This window comes from Lissotriton helveticus, chromosome 12 (assembly GCF_964261635.1).
Source record: "Lissotriton helveticus chromosome 12, aLisHel1.1, whole genome shotgun sequence".
In the NCBI taxonomy this organism is placed as follows: Eukaryota; Metazoa; Chordata; class Amphibia; order Caudata; family Salamandridae; genus Lissotriton; species Lissotriton helveticus.
In genome coordinates, this window is record NC_136073.1 from 848403591 (window position 1) to 848426263 (window position 22673).

A 22673-nucleotide genomic window follows, 5' to 3' on the forward strand; every position below is an offset into this window, starting at 1 on the left:
TTGCGTTCGAGGCTCTGCTTAATTACAACCCCACTTTAGGGTCAGGCGGGTTCAGAGCAGGCTGGCTCCAGCCCCTTGGGTCAGGACCAAGGCTCACACCTACTGTGTGTATACAGCGGCTTGCTTCGCAACACACAGGTCTCAAGGCGCTACACAAAGCTCCCAGACATAAGATGCCCTTCTACAGACCACACACACCCGCCATAATATACATGCAGACCTAGACAACACAAAGGCATGCCCCCACACACTTAACAATTCCATCTACAGAGATACACGTGTAACCCTAAACTTACTACACACACCTACTTACACCCAGCCCGCAGGTCACCACGCACACACTTACGCAGAGATCTGCTTACACACTCACGCACGACTCCCCCTCACAAACACTTGTCGTACACAGACACGTTTCCACAACTGCCGACACACAGAAGCCTCCACACAGACACATCGCCCCCTCACACACATGAAGTTAGAATCTGAAAGATATGTACTCCTGTTTAAAGAGCCCAGAAGGTCTATGTGTCTTGCTCTAAATTGGACAGAACCAAAAGATGGTTATTAAGATCTGCATCCGAGGTAGAGCCAGGGGACCACATTTCTAATCCCAGCTCCTCCACTACACCGAAGTGTGTGATCTTGGGAAAAACGGCGTAATGTAATCACATAGAGTTTGAATACACTTGTCAAGGTAGGGGCAGTTCTAAATAACTTAAATATTTTACATGGATATACACACTGCTTGTACAGAAAGCGCACGGAAGTTGCCAGATCTCAAAGAAAGGCGCTACACGAAAGCATGATGGATGCACCCATCACCCAGGCAGAGCTGGGGCAGGGCAGAGGCTGAGACCCATGTTTGGGGCAGGGACATACCTGAGGGGTAGAGAGAGGGTCTCCCGAGAGCTCCTCCCGACCAGCTTCATGGTGGCGGCGCCTCGAGGCCCCGGTATAAGGCGCTGGTTCCTCCTCCTCCTCCTGGGCCGTCTCTTCCACTTCTCTCCTTCACCAGTCTTTCTGTGTCACAGTCTCTCACAGTCGGGGGTCTCTCCTGCCGCCGCGTCCCTTTCGTTTCTCCCTTGTTGCTCCCTTGATTCTCTTTCTTTCACCAGGATCCTTCCGACGTCTCTTTCCTTCTTCAAGTCTGTCTCTCCGTCCTCATAATCTCCTTCCCTCCTCGCTGCGCTCTCCTCCTCCGGCTCTCCGTCTGTCTGTCTCTTCCTCCAGCTCCCTCTGCTTCCCCCGTCCTCTCCTCCCTCTCTCGGCGGCTAGCTCATCCCGGCGGTGTGGTCGGTGCCCCCCTGGCCCCCTCTGGCTGCTCCGCTCTCTGTGGCACGCATGCTGCTGTGACTGTCACGCACCCCTGGCAGGGGAGTCGGCTCTCTCTCTGGGCGCTGGGGCCCGCCCTCTCAGCTGATATCCCCGGGCCCCTCCCCGGGGCCCGCCCACCGTGATGCCAGCTCACCTCTCCCTGCCGGGGCCTGCCCAGGAGGCCGGGCAAGGCCCGCCCCTGCGGGTGACTGACTGCGCATGCAGTCAGTGGCCAGTCAGAGGGGCTGGGACCAGTGGGGTGAGGGGCGGGGCCACGGGGGACTGGCCTGCCCCGTCGGCACTGGGAGGATTGCATTGTATTTATTTATTTATTTAATGTGATTTTATATAGCGCGAACAATACCAGAAGGTGTCAGGGCGCTTTACAAAAGAACCAGTTGCATTACATAAGGACTTTGGATTACATGAGTTACATAAAAGATACAAACAGGAAAAAAATGCAAATGTACAAGTTGAAAGTCACTCAAGCAAGAGATACAAACAGATAAACTCTAAAATCACATCGTAATGGTAGTAAGTACAAAAGTCTACTACATATACCAGTGGTTAGAGTTCTATATATATAAATAGTAAATTCGCACATGATTACATTTTAACAGCAATTAGGCTTGGACAATTATATAATACATATATGCATATACATATGTATCATGTGATCAAGCCTCTGGCTAGAGGCGAAACGCGTCATGCGGGCTTGCTGGGTGCTATTCTGTTTTATGAAATAAACCACTGAATTTGCACGAAATCTGGGTCTGTCTTGTCCGTTTTGCAGTTCGAGAGATATGACTAAGATGCGGCAGCGTCTAACGGAGTTCAAGCAATATATTTAAGGCCGTACAGAAAAACGATCAAGGGTCATCAGGAGGAGTTTTTGTATTGTAATTGCATTTATATAGCGCTTACTTCCTCTGACGAGGCGTCGAAGCGCTTTTTCTGATAGCCCTGCGTCTCTGGGGTCTCACAGACAAAACAGTGACATGTCAGGGGCTCAAAGTCAGTCACCTGCCAGGGTATGATGTGTTGAGAGGCCAGGGCCTCTGAGAGGCAGGGCTGGGGCAGAGTGAGTCAGCTCAGCTGCATGTTAAGCATGTGCTTCAAGGCGCGCGATCTGTTGGCTAGATGTCGGCTCAGAATGGGCAGGGGGTCTCGAATAAAGACGACAGGCCCCTGTGGTACAGTTCTCTGAAGCGACTGCCTGAAGAGATGTGGCTTGCCGGCTAGAGCTGCCATCTTTGGACCTGCGTAAACCAGGTTTGAATCCCAGCCTCACCTCAACATACTGTGATCCTGGGCAAATCACTTATTCTCCCCATGCCTTGAAAAAAAGGCGAAACGTGCAATGGCTCAAGGAAGGAATCCTCCCACCGGTGGCTGTTAGAACGATGACACAAATCAATGTTCAAGTATCAGTAGGCCCCGGTGCCACTGCACCTGTTGCACCAATGAAAGCTACGCCCTTGAAACGCGTGGTCCTCCCGTAAAGCGTCTGGTTCCTACGTAAGGCGCTCTAGTGCCCTTGGGTCAACATTACTCTATAAAATTGCAAAAAAGCAGACTGCCTGCACCCCAGCCTGACCGTGATTGGCTGTGACGCACCCCTCCTGCCCTTTAGAGACACTGTCTGCGGTGATATCTCGGCTTCGTGGCCCTATAAGGCCAGTGCAGCTATTTACAGGCTCACGTCGTCATTTACAGAAGCAAGAACCTTCGGGGAATGCACGCGAAGCGCCTAGAAGCGTCCGACTTCCTGGCGTGCACGATGCATGCACTGAAATACACACCTGATATTGCACGTACTTATTATTGTAACTGATGCCCCCGTGCCCGCCTTTCTCTGTGCACTCACACATGCTCCCTCCTCCACCACAGCCCCTGTGGGTTTATGCCCCCCCTCCATCATTTCTTCTCAGTCTCTAAACCTTTATTCTCTTTTCTAACACTCACAGCTTGTCTCCACCCCATTAAGCCCCCCTCTATCTTCCTTTTTAGATCATATATATATTTCTCTTCCCTCCAAGTCTCTTCACTCTCTCAACCCCTTATCGCCCTCCATCTGTCTCTAAATCGTTTTCGCTCCACCTTTCTCACCCTTCCCTCTGCCTCCCTCTTCCCTCTGCCTCACTCTTCCCTCTGCCTCCCTCTTCCCTCTGCCTCACTCTTCCCTCTGCCTCCCTCTTCCCTCTGCCTCCCTCTTCCCTCTGCCTCACTTTTTCTCGTTCTCTCTTCCTCTTTACTTTTCAGTTTCTCTCCTTTCGCTCTATCTCTGCCTCTCCTCTTTCTTTTTATGATATTTATCCTTCTCTCCCTCCTGGATTCTCCCCTCTCTCATTCACCCATTGTTTTCCCTCTCCTCTCGCTATATATCTTGCTTCAATAGCTCACCTGCTGTTTATTTATTTATTTAATGCAGTTTTATATAGCACAAACTTTACCCAAAGGTGTCAGAGCGCTTTACAAGAGAACCTGGTAAGTTACAAAAGGTACACAAGATAGACTAAACGCACTAAAAAAGTTCACTAATCCTCTATGGGTCTCGGAGTAGCGTGCTACTCGCCGAAAAAGCACTTCGACGCCTCGTCAGGGGTAGTAAGCGCTATATAAATGCAATTACAACACAATACATGTATACAGTTACAAAGGTACGCAAGATAGACTGAACACGCTAACAAGTTACATATATGCAGATACAACGCTAACAAGTTGCATATTTATATTGTAAAAAATAGAAAGGTGTCGGCGCTAGGTTAAAAACAGGAGTAAAATACTTATTTACACAGACATGTTCTTAAGCATTAAAGAGAACAGCTCTCTGCATCACAGCTTGTCATATTCAATTGCTTTGAGGGTTTCCTCTACTCCTTGAGAGGTGTTCGCCAGTGAATGCTGGCAAGGAGTATTCCAGATGGCTGCTCTTTGCATGGGTAGCTCAGGATTGAATTAAGCATGATTTAGAATTTAATTCAGAAAAGAACCGAGGTACTTCTATTTGGTAAGGATTCCTCTTTCCGCAACACCTCTTGGTGGTCACTCGGCCTCGGGCCCCTTCCACTCCCAGTCCAGAATGCTAGAAATTTGGAAATTGTCTTGGGCTCAAAACTCACTTTTATTGACCAATCTAAGCAGGTAACATCTTCCTGTTTCCTTATGTTAAAGATTTTAAGGAAAATCTTTCCCTTCCTTCCCATGGACTTTAGGAAAAGAGTCATCTCGGCTCTTGTCATATCTAAAATAGATTATGATTATTGTAATGCTCTTTATGTGGCCTCCCAATTGTGTTTCTTAAAAACCCTACAAAATGCGACAGCAAGAGTGCTGAAGAATCTACACAAATTCTGCTCAGCCTCAAAACCATTAGAGTCCTCAATTAGCTGCCCATTAGGGCAAGGATTAAATTCAAAGCCTTATGCTGGGCCCATACGGCAGTACATCATGTTGGCTCTCGATTTCTACAAGATGTTTTCAAATGGTATGCCCCTTCTCGTACTCTAATGTCTAACAATGCCGGGCAGGAATGGTTGTACCCAGAGGTACCAAGATTTAAAAGATTCGATTGAGGGGGAAAAAAGGTTTCTCCAATTCCACCTCAAAATGGTTGAACTCTCCACCCAATAATCTCAGAGGTCGGCCTAATCTATTAAAGTTCAGGAAGGAATTTAACCCCTTACATGCTGATGACGGCCCTCGGCCGTCATGCATCACGGTGGGCGTGTGCTGATGACGGCTGTGGGCCGCCATGAACTTGCCCACTCAATAAAACTGCCGCACAGGCGAAGAATCGCGGCCGCGCCCAAGTGGTTAAGACTTTTCAGCACCTTAGTTTTTAATGAGCTCATCTAACTGCTTAGCAGCTCTTAGGTATTTTATATCCCATAGTGTCGGGTTTTCATTGGACACTAGCGCCAAGACGCCTTTTTTGGTAATTGCACACTCTATTAAAAATAATAACATAACAGTTGTCCTCGTGTGAGTGCTAGATGGCCGTAAAGGTCAAGAAATGGGTTGAATTATTCCGGGAAGTGCCTTTGGAGGAGAAGAGTTTTAAGATCTGTTTTGAAAGTCCGGAAAGAGGGGGTGGTTCGGAGGTATGGAGGAAGTGAGTTCCAGATTCTGGCTGCATTACGAGAAAATAATTGAGCCATAAACCTTTCCGTTTTGAAGGTAGGAAATAGGATTGAGCAGTAAGTTGTCCGCATTGCGTGAAGGTCTAGAGCCGCCTGAGATTTGAGTTTATTCGCCAGATAGCTTGGGGTGGAGGTGTGCAAGGCTTTGTGGGTGATACAGGCAGTCTTGTAAATTGACCCTGCCTGGATAGGAAGCCAGTGAAGAGACAACAGGTTTAAGCTGTACCTAAATCTCTTTCGCACCGCCTCTCTCCCCCGTCTCACTCTTTCTCGCTCTCCTGTTCTCTTTTTCCTTCCCACGTCTCGCTTTCGCTCTCATTTTCGCTATCTCCCATTCTCCCTAAGTCGCTCACGGACCTCTCTGCTGGTTTTTTTCCCTTTATTAGCGCAAACTAGACCCAAAAATATTAGGTATCAGAGCGCTTTACATGAGCACCAGTTTCGTTAGAGATGGACACATTCATTTTGATAGGCACAAGGAGAATAAGTGATATGCCCAGAATCACAGGATGCTGAGCATTGATGCCGAGACTCCAACCCGGTTCCCCAGCTTCGAGGTCGACCGCTCTAGCCTTAAGGCTACATCCTCTGCTTCTCTCTCTCTCTCTCTCTCTCTCTCTCTCTCTCTCTTTCCATGCTCCCCCCTACTTCTCACTCTTGCCCTCGCCTGGCCCACTTTGGCCCCACACTCTTTTCACCACTATTTTCATTCGCCCACCCCACCCACGCCCCTTCCCCTCGCTGTACTATGCTGAAGGATAGTTTGCATACATGCCAATAGACCCGATTCAGGCAGGAGACTACCGATTTTTCAAGCCAAGAATGGCTTTATTTTGCTGTCTCCCGCCTGAAATAACATTTTTTTTTACAATAGAAGTCAATGGGGAATTTTCATACTCCAGACTTTTCATTTTAAATCTCCCACGTCCCTGTACTAAAATCTTGCCATGTGTGAGTTTGTATCTTCGCGAACCTGAACCCACTGAGTTGCCTCTGTGCAACAAGGTTCGGCCTCGTTACGTACACGTGCCTGTGCGGGAATGATAAAACGAGCCCTGTTGCCCAACTCTGGAAAACCTGCTTCTTTCTTCAACGCCACACCTCTTTCCTCCACACCCTCTCACCCTCTCACATCCTTAGCTGAGCTTCCCATCTCACCTTCCTCTGCCTTGCCTCACCCACCCCCTCGGCGCTGCCCACTTCCCACCCCCGCTACGTCTTCCTATCTCTGTTTCCTCTCTCGCTTCCTTGTCTCGTCACGAAATCGCTGCCCCTGCCACAAACCTTTCCTATCCCTGACTCCCCACACACACTGTTCCTGTCTCTGCCCCCCACATGCACAGCCTGCCCATTGCCTAAGTGTGTGGGTTTGTCACGCAAGGTCAAACAAGCATTTCAAAGTCAAACACTGAAATACTGACGAGGATGCTCACGGGAGGTGTGTGGGGGTTGGTGGGGTGTTGGTGGGTGGTAGTGAAGCACGAGGAGCCCTTTCACTCCCTCCCGCCTCTTCACAGGTCTATGTATAGAGCACCCCGCTCTCACCTCCTTCCATGCAAAAGCCCCAGTCTTAGCAGCTTTCCCAGTCTCACCTCATCTTACGCTTAATTTGTGCCGGTGCTTTCCGGTGCTCAGCACCTGCACCTATTCCTCAGTACCTGCTCTTATAGCACCAATTAAGGACGCACTCATTTGGAAGGCACGCAATTTTCCCCAGAATCACAGGATGTTGAGCCACGCCGAGACGCGAACCCGGTTCCCCAGCTCCGAAATCTGCAGCTCTAGCCAGAATAATACGTGCCGGGGCTCTAGTCAGGAGGCAGTTTGCACCAGCACATTCCTCCTGTTAGCGCTGGCTCCTGAGAAGAGCCCCGGCACTTTTTATTTGACAAATTAACCACTGCTCTCACTCCCCCCTTCGTCTTTCCAATTAATGTAATTTTAATTTTTGTAGGTTTTTTTAGTATTATATAGCGCAAACTAGACCTGAGACAACGGGTATCAGAGCGCCTCACAAGAGCACCAGTTTCGTTACAGATGGACACATTCATTTCTTGGTTGGCACGGGGAGAATAAGTGATTTGCCCAGAATCACAGGATGTTGAGCGTCGTTCCCCAGGTCCACCGCTCGAGCCATAAGGCCACATCCTCTCCCCTATTCATTCTTCTGTCTCTTCTCTCTGTCCCGACTCTCTCCTGGCACATTTATCTGTCCCACTGGCGAAGTGGGGAAAAATAATTAGGGGAACGGTGGGCTGAAAATCAGAGGATGTGGCCTAAAGGCCAGAGCTGTCGCCTTTGGAGCTGAGTTTAGGTTAGCGCCTCGGCGTCGGCTGAACATACTGTGATTCTGGGTAAATTACCTAATCTCCTTGTGTATATAACTGGTGCTCACGTAAAGTGCTCCAATACTTTGGGTCGAGTTCGTGTTATATAAAACTTTTTTTTTAAACGGAGGATTGGGTCAGTGGGTGGAGTCAGAGGTGGGCCAGTAAGTGCAAAACTCCCAATTTTTAGTACTTGTTTGGCATTTCACTGACCAGTGACAGTTTTATTATTTAATTCAACCAATGGATACACATGGTTATTTAATGTTTAATAGGAGTTTTTAACATTAAAATACATTCACAAAGTGGGATATGTTTCCAATCACAGAATGTCCCAAATACGCTTAAAAGTGGAATCACAAGCCAGTTGTCTCCGAGCCGTGCAGTTTCTGTCATCAGCACTTCTACCTCTTTCCACAATAACAGTTCAAACATGAATGGCAAAATATCCTAGTTTGCAAATGTTTTCCACATAATTATGACTCTGCCATATTTCCCACATAATACATCATCTGCAGCAATTTCAAACAAGTTTAACAAAAAAATTGTTTGTAGCTCACACGAATTAAAAGTTACTAAAAAATGTGACGTGTTGCTGAGAAGTGGAGGGCCCTTTGCAAAGGTTGGCTGGTCACCTTTCTCTCTGCCAATGGTGGCTGCCCCAACTGTGGGGTGTTGGGGCAATGCAAGCGTGAACACGGGGTGGTGCGTCGGGAGTGAGGGGAAAATTATTTAAAAAAAATACACTTACCTGCTCCTGAGCCTGCTGCCTCGAATTTCCTCTCACGATATTGGTCACACTGCACAGGCTACCAGGGGCCAATCACAGCGCTGCTCTCATGCTGGTAATATCAGCATGAGAGCAGCACTGTGAGCAGCACTGTGATTGGCCTGAACGATCTGACTTGACGCTCGCTCAGGTCTAGGGAGCCCGGGGCTTTTCTCCCTCCCAGCTGTTGTAACACAGCTGGGTTGCAGAAACATGAGTGCGCATGTATGTTTAGCCGGCCCAGAACAGCCGGCCAAACATACATGCACACTTACAAGAGCCCAATATTCTTCCCTAAAGCGTGAGGCTCGGTAGATGGCCCTGCCCCACCCTAACCTCAGCAGGCAGTAATGAAAAATAAAATAATAAAATGGTTTCCTTATTATTTTATTTTTCAGTGAGGCGGCGCTCCTCTGCCATAATGGAGGGGCCGCCCCTGCTCACTGCTGTATTTGCTTGTTACACTGATACTAATGAGGAACAGTCTTTGTATGTGCAAAAATGGCAAAATAATAAAGTATCAGGAAATGTACTGCATAACGCTGTAGCCTTTTTTTTGCTGCATAATTTAGTCAGCGCTGCAGCATCATTTTGTCTTCCTTTGCTGCATAATTTCAGTGGCTCCAAAGCAGGCAGCACATATTGAAAGCGCTTGTGCATGAAGCAGAGAGACTGTGAAGTTTGAAAACTTAGTTTGGTGTGTGTGCAAACCCTGCATTTCCAATCCTTGGTGAGTTGCACTTCTACTGTGAAACAAGGGCAATGGAGGAGCCAATGGGTGAGGAGGACTGGCCTCAAGGGTCCTGTGGCCTCAGTGACAGAGTCACTGCTGCTCTAGGGTGTGCAGCTTCGTAGGCCTGCCCGCAAACTGGGGTGAACGTCAGTATGGATTGAGGTGGACAGGCCTTCAAAGTTAACGCACACTTGTCAGGACTAGGGTCAACCTGCTGGTGCTAACACAACTGGGCTTCAAAGGCCTAGCTAGGGTTTCTACGGTCTTGCGGGGTCTTCTAAGGTCTAGCATGAGAATGTGCTCCCTCAGGGGGAGTGGTCTGGTCATGAAGGCTGAACCTGGTTCCGCAGTTCTAAATTCGGTAGCTCTGGCCATAGCGCCACATCTTTTCCCCCACTGAACACCATACTGCCCCACTGAGAGAAACTCACACTGCCTTCAGCTACAACCCGATTGTGCCCCGCTATAAACACCTGGATGCGACTCAATTCAAATTATGCACCAGACAAGAGTAATATGCTGCCTGGAAAAAAAAAAGTAATAACATCCTGGAAAAAGCAAACAGTCATAGGGAATGCAATATTAAGTAAAGTATGTGAAATGTAAGCAGGAACAACAAACAACATTGTTACCGTAATACTTTTACACTCATTATTCAGAAATCAGTGAGTGCTTTTACCTGAAAATGTAAGGACATAACTACAGGGCCCGGAAGGGACCCGTTTCAATGTCCATTGCTTATATCCTTACACAACGTAAGCAGTATGGTTTAAAAAGACTACATTCCTGAACATAGAGGCGTGGTACACATTTTATAAACTAAAATAAGGAAAACCACTGATAAGGATCACATTAAACGTTTTTCAGTCCACACATCAACCAGGTATTGCAGTACCGCCAGGAATATTGCACTTCCCCACCGGGGGAAAACAATGCTGTTCAAAGAAAGACGAGAAAACGAAAGTAGCGCTTCACTGGAAAAATCTGTAAAGTGGCACTGATGTGTTTGGGTGTGAATAAAACCAATCTGGCCACTTTGCAACCACTCTGTCTTGCCCTATTAAGTTATTTAGTTATTTTTCATATTTTTAACCTTTTTTCTCTCCATCCCAAGGCTGCACTTTGGAATAGAAAAATGTCAAGAAAAGACGGCATTTCCAGCAAAAGTGTTTCTTTGTTTCTCGGATCCATTTAATAGGGGGACAAATAAAGGAAAGGAGAGGAAATAGAGGGTAAGAGCCGTTAGTTGAAGTCAGGGTTTTCACAAGTGAGGAGGAGCGAGACAGATACAGAAAGAGAGGGGGAATGAAAGGAAGAGGAAGAACGAGAGGGGGGCAGCTGACTGCGTCATGGCAGGAGAAGAGGACACTGTCCTTGTCTTCTCTGGCAAGAGTGAAGAGACAGAGTCCTTTTCTAGGGTGACCAACTGGCATGGGTGCAAATTCAGAATAGTGAGTTCAAAAATTCAGGACAAAGGGTCAAAATTCAGGACAGAAGGTCAGAATTCAGGACACAAATTCGGGACAAAAGGTACGTTTTGCATACACATCAGAGGAAGTCGCGCAATAGTGCATAAGTAAATAGACAACCAACACAAGCACAAGACAAAATAAGTTTATTTTAGGTTGCTAGAACCTTGCACTCACTGCATCTGTTGTGTATGCGAGTAAAACACACCTGCGTTTACATATTCAAAAAAAAAAGATCAAAGCTGAAGGCTTAAGTCATAAGTCATAAGTCAAATGCTTTTATATAGCGCACAGTTCACCAAAAGGTCTCAGGGTGCTTTGCAGAGAAGAACAGCAACCTTGACATAGGCTAGGGACTGAAGTAGCATCGGCTATTTAGGGAAGAGCCAGGTTTTCAGGTTTTTTCGAAATACCTGGTGATTGGAGATAGACAGAAGATGAGGGGGTAGTTTATTCCAGAGTAGAGGAGCTACGTAGGAAAAGGATCGGCATCCATTTCGCGACGTCCGAACCCGTGGCTGCACTAGAAGGGATTTTGAACTGGATCTTACATGCCCTCTCTCCCCCACTGAAAAAAGACACCCGATCTGAAATGCTTTCACTGGGCAGAGAGTCCCATTATCATTCTGTGTGTGATAATTAGGCCAACATACAGAATGATAATGGGCCTGATAGCAGTCTGTGCCAGGTCGGGGAGGGGCTGCTGCAGGCCACAGATCACAGCAGGAGCGCGAGCTGGCCCTGCAGTGAGAGTTACAGGCTGCTTACAGGGGGCAGCTCACGCCAATGTCTGAAATTACGGACAAAAGGCATCCGTGGAAGAAACCCTTACGGACAACTGACAAAAGGTCCAAATTACGGGCAGTCCGTGAAATTTACGGACGGTTGGTCACTGTATCCTTTTCCTTCTTTGCCCACCGTGCCCGTCCTCGAACACGAAGGGGCGATCCTTAGCTGTAGGACTTGGCTATTTCTTCCGGTTCCTCCTTTCCTGCGACCTGCCCCCCTCAACTCACCTTCTTCCCTCTTCCTCACCACCCTCACCGGTATCCCTCCTACCGACGCTCCCCTACTCCCCTCTACTGTCACTGTATCTCTCTCTCGCGCTCTCCTCCTGCCTCCTTTTCGGCTCTGATCCGTCCTCATTCGTCCGGCCCTCATACCGTCCACTGTCCACCCTGACTGAGCTACCTTATGCCCCGGATCATCTGCCCTCTTCTGTCCGCCTTCCACAATAGCCAGGGCTACTGGAAAAATTTGGCAGAGGAGAACCAGATTATGCAGCAAGTTTGACTATATTATGTGGCAAGAAAGGCAAATTATGTGGCGTGATGCGGCACATGTTGTGATAGTATTACTTCATTGTTTTGTTGTTTTTACTCATGTTAACACTGCCTGGGCAAAGGTTTCACTCCATTAGTACCTGTTTTACACCCAAACACATTAATAAACAACAGATAAGCGAACAGTCAACCTTTGTGAAGGGCCTTCCACTGCACTGCAACACATGTCGCCGCATTCTTATTAACTTTGGTGCTGTTTGAGCTAGTGAATTTTTTTGTTAAAATGTGCAGATTATCGAGTAGATGGAGGATTATGTGGCGAATGCACCAAATCCATAATTATGTGAAAGATGACGCAGAATCACATAATTCGAATGGCCAGACGCACAGGGCCAGCACCCCTCATCCCCCTGCTGAGTTCAGTGACAGAGACACCTCCAACCACACAGCTCCCTTTTCACCTATCTCACTGTCCTTCCCTAGGCGCTATGAGGCGACTGCAGGTGACATAAGGTGCTGTATATATAATCTACACAAATGTTCCCCTCCAGCGCAGATCTGAGGTGTGACCAGGGGCTTAACACCGGACCCCGCATCCCCCGCGGTGTGGGGGCCCCAGCTGCAGGGGGCCCCCAGAGCACAGCACTTGGGTTTGAGCCCTCCGGATAAAATTCGGAGCGGGGGGCCCTTCGTGTACATTGCAGGGGGGCCCCTTAAACTTTCGTTATACCACTGGGTGTGATAGCAGCTAGGGAATGGCCAGCCTGAAATTATTTATTTACATGGATGTGTGAGGCATAAACCAGGCCTCAATGGTATCAAAGCGCTATACAACAGTAGAGCATATCTACAACAGGTGCCCCAGAGCACAGCAAACACGATTTGAGAAAGCCAATAGGTCTGGGTTTAACTTGCGAACTCATGGAGTGGGAGGGCATTAGAGCGAGCCGCATGGCAGTGAGCCAGCAGGAGCGCTCAGAGAGTGCTATACTGTAAAGTAGTCCCTTAAGCAGCTCAATGCAAGCACTCAAGCGGAGGCGGAAGGATACTAGTGGTTTATATAAAAAATGGATGTACTTTTTCTAAAAAAATAGTATTTTTTAATATGTGATTTTTATGTTCTGTTCTATTATGTGAGAATAGTTTGTAATAGGAATTTTCTTTGATATATATATTTCAGATATCACTGTGTGTCTCCTGAAGAAGGCGTTGTCCACGCCAAAACGCACGTCGAGTTTCACTCACCATAGTGTTGTTTTCCTCTTTGATACCAATGATATTGTTTCATAGAAATGTTATTTACATGATTAAGTAATAAATGTATGAATTGTATGTCTTTTTAACTTAATTTTAGCATCATACGGTAGTGGTTAGCCAGTTACCTCTATGATTTTTAACTGTGTTCATTAAAATCATGATTACTTACATTTTAATTTTCCATGTATCATTTTTCGTTGTCAATTTATATTACTTGTTTGCCCATCTTGGTTGATTGCCTAGGGTTTTGTTCACACAATACTAGTGGTATTCATGGCCTTATTACACTTGAGATAGCCATGGTCTGTATTGAGTAAGATAGTAGCTAATAAATAATAGTAAGATAATAGCTGCTCAGAAGTAAATATTTGAAAAAAATAAGAAAAAATAAGCTTTTGGAAGGAATCTAATTAGCGTCAAAGGTAAACAGGTTCAGGCAGGGCCGCTGGAGTCATGCGATTCTGCAGCTACAACAATTTCAGCATAATTATGGATTTCCTGCATTTGCCACTTAATTAATCATGTGCGGCATAATCTGCAGATTTTAACAAAAAAATTGCTGCTAGCTTAATCGGATCAAACGTTACTAAAAACATTGCAACACGTGTTCCCGTGCACTGGGAAGCCCTTTGTCAAAACTTGAGTGGTCAACTTTCAGTTGTTTATTGCTGAATGTGTCTGTTAAACTGGCACTACTATGGTGAAATGATTGCCCAGACTGTGTTAAAATGTGTAAAAATAACAAAACAGTGAGGGAATACAACCACAAAATCACCTGAATTATTCCTCATAATTTGCCTTTTCTTACTGCATAATTTAGTCCTCCCCTGCTGCATAATTCTAGGGACTCTGGTTTTAGGTTAGCTTCAGTGAGGACTGACTGTGATTGGGCCAGACATCCAAAGGGCTTACTTATCGCACTAATACCAGTATGTGCATTCCTAAAATATATTTACTAACCAACACCACACATAAAACCAAAATTCTGGGCAAATCATTGTTTTCCGTGATGTCTTTACAAAAGCATCCGCACAAATAGAAAATAATATTTTTTAACAATGCAGCATTGGCAGAAAAAAGCAAAAAATCAGAATGACATTGTAGTGCGAATTGGTCATCATGCAGGCGCGGGTATGCATAGTGATACTACAGTGGCTAAGCATGGTGGATTTTATGCATTCATACATCAATGAGAATGCATATATCATAGCATAGCCCCCATTTTGTGTTTTTTTTGTTTACTGTTCCAAGATGGCCTACGCCAACCTTAAAGCAGCAATTTAAATAAAAAAATGTAAATGTGGGCAAAAGCACGATTTTTAAAAGGAGCGGCATGCCGGTAAATTACATCTTTCACGCCCTCCAAAAAATGTCAAACAATCTATTTTTTAATAGATTACGATAAGAGTGGCGAGTGTCTAAAAGAGGAACAGGTGGGAAAGCAGAGCAGCAACAGATACGTTTTTCAGGACAAACACAAGAAGAGGAAGGAACGCTGTCAAATAAGAAGCAAGCAAATAAAACTGACAAGGAAGCCAACCAATCATAAGTAAGGGGCTGGCCCAAAGCCAATTGTAAGGTTTGCTATTGTCCACAATATGCTTCTGCAAACACAAGGAGATGATGGACGGAGTGCTGAAACTTTTAAGACACTCACCCCCAGTCACAAATCTGGGTTGAATCCATCATCGTTCTTTAGCTCATTTTGCCACCCCAGACAGACCCAGCCATAGGCAAATCAGTCTTGACCCTGTTCCTTATGGGAACAGTCCAGCCTGAACTGCCAAGCCAAGTTTCTCTGGACTGGAAACAAGTATCCTGGGACCAGTTTCGGGCGTTTAGCCTTCATCAGCCAGGTTTGCATGAATCACTTGGCAAAGTGAGCAAGGGACCCACGTCTGGGCATACCCTACCAACTAGGGTGAACAAAGCAAACACAAGGAGATGATGGACAGAGCGCTTGAACTTTTCAGACACTCACCCCCAGTCACAGAGCTGGGTTGAATCCATCCTCGTTTTTTTTAGCTCACTTTGCCACCCTAGTTCAGATCCAGCCATATGCAAATCAGTCTGACCCTGTTCCTTATGCTCCAGCCCGAACTGCCAAGCTGGTCTTCCCTGGACCAGAAAAAAGCATCCTGGGGCTTAAGCTACATGTAGGCAAGACCTAAAAAGTCAGCTTCTCTAAAAGATGAGCCGGCCACAGGTTTAGCAAGCAAACAGCAGGCTACTGCGGGTCCTCCCTGTCTTGCACACCTGCTGTTTCACTGGCTATGTTTTTATGTTGGCCTATGTGGATCAGTGCAATGTCAGCTCCGGAAGGCATTCAGCATAATACACCGTGGGGCACACTGGCAAATTAAATTACATTTACTGTCGTAGATCTGCATCTAAGCTTGGAGCAAATTCATTTTTTTTTAGTTTTCTTAAAATTTATGGTCATACTCCAGAAAAACTGTCGAGGAGTGCTCGCAATCATAAGCATTTACGCACGTCGTTTTAAGTGGTGTGCGTTTACACTCGTGTAAAAAGTGCATATTCACTTGCTACGTTTTGTTTCTTTTTTTGCAACGTGAAAATGTTTTTCTCATGAGAAACCCCTTCCTCCACCGATCAATCGTGTTTCCTCCCAATTTGCAGACTGTTTAACCCCTTCGGGGCTGATGACGAGCTCAGCTCGTCATGAGCGTAACGTGCCGTGCGCTGATGACGAGCTGAGCTCATCATGTAACGCGGTAAATTTAAAAACGCAGCGCGCAGCGGGAAAACCACTAGCGCGCATGCGGTTAAGGATTTACTCCAGCTCTCTGACAGTGACATGAGGCCTTGAAAATGTTTTTAATACCCACACACTCACGTTTGTCAGATTCCACCATTCTCCAAGGCATCCCCGCGGTGGAATGTCCACTATATATGTATTACTCATGTTGGGCGTGTAGAGGGACCATGTTTGACAAGAGCCGAAGAGACAAAGCTTGTGTCAGTCATGATGTTTCTCCACTTCAACAACACTGGAGATGAATCTCACATTACCCAAGGCGAGACTCCACTTAAGGTCTGTGCCAGGGCATTTTTGTATAGTGTGTTTGTTTTACCTAAAACCAGGATGCTAGGGGTTAAATTTGAACAGGCTTACCCTTTTTAAATTTAACCCCTAGCATCCTGGTTTTAGGTAAAACAAACACACTATACAAAAATGTCATGGCACAGACCTTAAGTGGAGTCATCATCAAAAAGCTTTATTCGATTTTTTACAATCATAAAAGCATATACAAACAGCAATACATCAGAATTACACTCTAAAACAGATGTCTGGCATAAATTCATATAAAACCCAATAAAATAAAACAAGATTTAAGATCAATAAAACCAGAAGTTAAAAAGAATAAAACATAAAATGTATCGACAATTAATATGTACAGTATAAAAATAGTTAAATCAAGTAAAGGACAATATGCAATTTGACGCGCCCTCAAGATCCATGCCCAGCCTAGGAATTTCGCCATAGCCAGTGCAATCGGTAGTGATGTATCTGTGCGCAAAATTCGATCAGCCTCCGCCGCTATTCTGGTGCGGAGAAGCTTACAGATAGGTAACAGCCAGGCCCGCCTTGGGGCAGCATAGGTATCACAAACCCAGAGGATATGTGCCATTGTCTCATTATTGGCAGTACATCCTGGGCACCCAGCTGACGTATGTGATGACCATTTCAGGGTGAAGGATCTTACAGGGAGAGACCTCACCCTGAACTGAAAATACAATTAACGATCGATGGGTTTCGTAATTGCATCCCAGTATAATTCCATCCTAGGGACCAATTTATGGTCCATAAAGTGGCTAGTAAGGGAAGAAGACACTTGTTGTCTTGCATTATTCAATGAAAACAGTTCCCAGTACTTAGCCTTTAACAAAGATTTAGATGGAAAAATGGAGTTTGCAGGATCGGTCCACAGCACTATCAGTCCTAACTCCCCTAAAAGATTGTGGAGTCTTGCCTTGTGTAATCACATAGAAGAGACCTGATACCTATTAGGAAAGTCGCTCCCTTGTGTAAAGTATGCGTTACATGCAGTCAGTGAAGTGTAGATTTTGTATGTACAGTGGTAACAAACTCAACTTTGACCTTTGCACTGTAGCAATAAATGTGTCAATGTGTGTTTTTTTTACTGAGTTTCATATAGCGCAAACTTCTCCCGAAGGTATCGGGTATTAGAGTGCTTTACATAGCACCAGTTGCGTTACATGAGGACACACATTCATTTTTGTTAGGCACAGGGAGATTAAGTGATTTGCCCAGAATCACAGGATGTTCAGCGTCATTGCCAAGACTCGAACCCAGTTCCCCAGATTCCAGGTCGACCGCCCTAGCCGTTAGGCCAGGGGTGCCCAAACCTGTCCTGGCGGGCCGTATCCATGCCAGATTTTTGGGATATCCCCATCTGGTGATCACGGTTCGATCCCCGGCGCCGGCGGCAGATCAGAGTGCCCAGGACGGGGTCCATGTGACCCGGGCAGTCCTATCCCCTGGGTGTACGTGGTTGTCCGACATGTCGGTCGTATTTGCTTTTACGTACCGGATCGGAATCGGCCCCCATAAAATCGTACATAAAGTATATAGCAAATCAACCTGAAATCTGCTGGGTCAGAAAGGGCTCGATTCCGATCCGTGTCGGAAGGTTAGGAGTCCGTACGAATTTGTCGGGACGGCATGGCAGAGTGCCCGGGATGGGCTCCATGGCTCTTGGGCAGTCGTCCCCCGGGCGTCCGGGGCTCCATCCAGGCCGACGGCATGGCAGAGTGCCCGGGACGGGCTCCATGCGTCCCGGGCATTCGTCCCCCGGGCGTCCGGGGCTCCATCCAGGCCGGCGGCAAGGCAGTGTGCCCGGGTCGGGCTCCATGCGTCCCGGGCATTCGTCCCCCGGGTGCCTGAAACTGCTGGGTCAGAGAGGGCTCGATTCCGATCCGTGTCGTAAGGTTAGGAGTCCGTACGAATTTGTCGGGACGGCATGGCAGAGTGCCCGGGACGGGCTCCATGCGTCCCGGGCATTCGTCCCCCGGGCGTCCGGGGCTACATCCAGGCTGACGGTATGGCAGAGTGCCCGGGTCGGGCTCCATGGTTTTCACGGTGGTCCTCCCCTGGGTGTCAGGGGGCTCCTGGCCGACGGCATGGAAAAGTACCCAGGACGGGCTCCATGCGTCCCGGGCATTTGTCCCCCGGGCGTCCGGGGCTCCATCCAGGCCGACGGCATGGCAGAGTGCCCGGGTCGGGCTCCATGGTTTCCAGGGTGGTCCTCCCCAGGGTGTCGGGGCGCTCCATGCCGAAGGCATGGAAAAGTGCCCAGGACGGGCTCCATGCATCCCGGGCATTTGTCCCCCGGGCGTCCGGGGCTCCATCCAGGCCGACGGCATGGCAGAGTGCCTGGGTCGGGCTCCATGGCTTTCACGGTGGTCCTCCCCTGGGTGTCTGGGGGCTCCAGGCCGAAGGCATGGAAAAGTGCCCAGGACGGGCTCCATGCATCCCGGGCACGGGCACGGGGACGGGGACAGGGTCGGGAGAGTCCAGGCGGCTTCACTTCCGTGTCCAGCCATCTGATCGCCCAGATTCCCTCGGCCATCTGGTCGCCCGGATCCCCTCGGGCATCTGGTCGCCCGCAACGCTTTCCTATGGGGCGACCAGATGGCCGAACTTCCCTGGAAGTCCCGATGAGGTGCCATTCGCCGCCCGGATCCCAGCGAGGGCTCCAGGAGGTTGGGTACATTCGCGCCTTGGGTCCCCTCTGTCACCTCGCGTGCACAGATTACAAGAAAAGGGGGTAATTTTCCTCCGGATTACTAGGGAGAAGGGTACGCCCGGACACCCCTCCGAGGCTGGTGGTTCTCTGCCATGGGGACCAGATGGGCTATGCCTGGGCAACACCTCCCTAGGCCACCCGGGGCTTCCTTCCTCCAGGCCAACTGCATGTCAAATTGCCCAGGACGGGCTCCATGGCTCCTGGGCAGTCGTCCCCCGGGCGTCCGGGGCTCCATCCAGGCTGACGGCATTGAAAAGTGCCCAGGACGGGCTCCATGCGTCCCGGGCATTCGTCCCCTGGGCGTCCGGGGCTCCATCTAGGCTGACGGTATGGCAGAGTGCCCGGGTCGGGCTCCATGGTTTTCACGGTGGTCCTCCCCTGGGTGTCTGGGGGCTCCAGGCCGAAGGCATGGAAAAGTGCCCAGGACGGGCTCCATGCGTCCCGGGCATTCGTCCCCCGGGCGTCCGGGGCACCCATCTCCATGAGGCCAACGGCATTGGCAAAGTACCCAGGACGGGCTCCATGGGTCCCGGGCAGACCTCCCCCCGGGCGTCCGGGGCTCCCACCTCCAGGCCGACGGAATGTCAAAGTACCCAGGACGGGCTCCATGGGTGCCGGGCAGCTTCCCCCGGGGCGTCCGGGGCACCCACCTCCAGGCCGACGGCATGTCAAAGTACCCAGGACGGGCTCCACGGGTCCCGGGCATTCCTCCCCCAGGTCGTCCGGGCCCTAGAGCTCCGGTGGTCCAACCTGCGCCTGAGGCCCAGCCGGGGTCCAAGAGCCCTGCCTTGCGTGGGCAGGCAGTCAGGAACCCTACCGCGAAGGCTTGGGATGGATGGGGAGCTGGGAGTCCTTTCGATCCCGGCCCTCTGGTCGCCCGCGATGCTTTCCAATGGGGCGACCAGATGGCCGGGCTTCCCTGGAAGTCCCGATGAGGTGCCATTCGGCTCCTGGATCCCAGCTAGGGCTCCATGAGGTCGGGTTCTTTTACGCCTTGGGTCCCCTCTGTCACCTCGCGTGCACGGATTGCAAGAAAGGGGGGTAATTTCCCTCCGGATTACTAGGGGCAGGGTACGCCCGGACACCTTTCCAGGGCTGGTGGTTCTCTGCCCGGGGGGACCAGATGAGATATGCCTGGGCAACACCTCCCCCGGGCGTCTGGGGGCTCCATTCTCCGGGCCAACGGCATGGCTCAATGCCCAGGACGGGCTCCACGTGTCCCGGACAGACCTCCCCTGGGCGTCCGGGGCACCCATCTCCAGGAGGCCAACGGGATGGCAAAGTACCCGGGAAGGGCTCCACGGGTCCCGGGCAGCCTTCCCCCGGGCGTCCGGGGCTCCCACCTTTAGGCCGACGGCATGTCACACTGCCCAGGACGGGCTCCATGGGCCCCGGACAGACCTCCCCCGGGCGTCTGGGGCACCCATCTCCAGGAGGCCAACGGGATGGCAAAGTACCCGGGAAGGGCTCCACGGGTCCCGGGCAGCCTTCCCCCGGGCGTCCGGGGCTCCCACCTCCAGGCCGACGGCATGTCACAGTGCCCAGGACGGGCTCCATGGGCCCCGGACAGCCCTCCCCCCGGGCGTTCGGGGCACACATCTCCAGGCAGCCAACGGCGTTGCAAAGTACCCGGAAAGGACTCCACGGGTACCGGGCAGTCCTCCCCCGGGCGTCCGGGGCACCCATCTCCATGAGGCCAACGGCATTGGCAAAGTACCCGGGAGGGGCTCCACGGGTCCCGGGCAGGCCTCCCCCGGGCGTCCAGGGCACCCACCTCCAGGCCGACGGCATGTAAAAGTGCCCAGGACGGGCTCCATGGGTCCCGGGCAGCCCACCCCCGGGCATCTGGGGCACCCATCTCCAGGAGGCCAACGGCGTTGCAAAGTACCCGGGAAGGGCTCCACGGGTACCGGGCAGTCCTCCCCCGGGCGTCCGGGGGGCTCCCTTCTCCAGGCCGACGGCATGGTTCAATGCCCAGGACGGGACGTCAAGTGGCCAGGACGGGCTCCATGCGTCCCGGGCATTCGTCCCGGGACGGGGACGGGGTGGGGAAGAGTCCAGGCGGCTTCACCTCCATGCCCGGCCATCTGGTCGCCCGGATTCCCTCGGCCATCTGGTCGCCCGGATCCCCTCGGGCATCTGGTCGCCTGCAACGCTTTCCTATGGGGGGGACCAGATGGCCGAACTTCCCTGGAAGTCTTAATGAGGTGCCATTCGCCTCCCGGATCCCAGCGAGGGCTCCATGAGGTCGGGTTCTTTCACGCCTTGGGTCCCCTCTGTCACCTCGCGTGCACAGATTGCAAGAAAGGGGGGTAATTTGCCTCCGGATTACTATGGGGCAGGGTATGCCCGGACACCCCTCCAGGGTTGGTGGTTCTCTGCCATGGGGACCAGATGGGATATGCCTGGGCAACACCTCCCTAGGCCACCCGGAGCTTCCTTCCTCCAGGCCAACTGCATGTCAAATTGCCCAGGACGGGCTCCATTGCTCTTGGGCAGTCGTCCCCCGGGCGTCCGGTGCTCCATCCAGGCCGACGGCATGGCAGAGTGCCCGGGACAGGCTCCATGCGTCCCGGGCCTTCGTCCCCCCGGGCGTCCGGGGCTCCATCCAGGCTGACGGCATGGCAGAGTGCCCGGGACGGGCTCCACGGGCCCCGGGGCTCCCTTCCCCGGGCCAGCGGCATGTCAGAGTGCCCAGGACGGGCTCCACGGGTCCCGGGCAGTCCTCCCCCGGGCGTCCGGGGCTCCCTTCCCCGGGCCAAAGCATTTCAGAGTGCCCAGGACGGGCTCCACGGGTTCCGGGCGTCCAGGTCTCCCTTCCCCGGGCCAACGGCTTGTCAGAGTGCCCAGGACGGGCTCCACGGGCCCCGGGCGTCCGGGGCACCCTTCCCCGGGCCAGCGGCATGTCAGAGTGCCCAGGACGAGTTCCACGGGTCCCGGGCAGTCCTCCCCCCGGGTGTCCGGGGCTCCCTTCCCCGGGCCAAAGCATTTCAGAGTGCCCAGGACGGGCTCCACGGGTCCCGGACGTCCGGGGCTCCCTTCCCCGGGCCAACGGCATACAGGAGTGCCCAGGACGGGCTCCACAGGTCCCGGTCGTCTGGGGCTCCCTTCCCCGGGCCAACGGCTTGTCAGAGTGCCAAGGACGGGCTCCACGGGTCCCGGTCGTCTGGGGTCCCTCCCCCGGGCCAACAGCAGGTCAGAGTGCCCAGGACGGGCTCCACGGGTCCCGGGCAGCCCGCCCCCCGGGCGTTCGGGGCACCCATCTCCAGGAGGCCAACGGCGTTGCAAAGTACCCGGGAAGGGCTCCACGGGTACCGGGCAGTCCTCCCCCGGGCGTCCGGGGCTCCCTTCTCCAGGCCAACGGCATGGTTCAATGCCCAGGACGGGCTCCATGTGTCCCGGACAGACCTCCCCCGGGCGTCCGGGGCACCCATCTCCAGGCCAACGGCATGGCTCAATGCCCAGGACGGGCTCCATGGGTCCGGGGAGGCGTCCCATGCGCCTCCGGGCTTGGGAGCCCCGGCTGGGTCCAGGGGCCCGGGCGGGCCCCGGGTCGGGTGCTCCGGCCCTGGTCCCTGTCTCCCAGC

General features: G+C 51.0%; 1 protein-coding gene across 5 annotated transcripts in view; it reads right to left on the bottom strand.

The window, feature by feature from the left end:
- LOC144799593 (GRAM domain-containing protein 2A-like) overlaps positions 1-22673 on the bottom strand; it is a 223319-nt gene that overhangs the window by 57296 nt on the left and 143350 nt on the right. The window contains exon 1 of one of the 5 annotated variants that reach the window (XM_078670981.1): positions 880-1368. The exons of 3 other annotated variants lie outside the window; for them this stretch is intronic. In XM_078670981.1, coding sequence (XP_078527107.1) covers positions 880-929 — 50 coding nt within the window. In that variant the 5' untranslated portion in view covers positions 930-1368. Of the gene's footprint in view, positions 1-879; positions 1369-22673 lie in introns of those variants that run through there. One more of the 5 variants, XM_078670979.1, reaches the window with a different exon arrangement.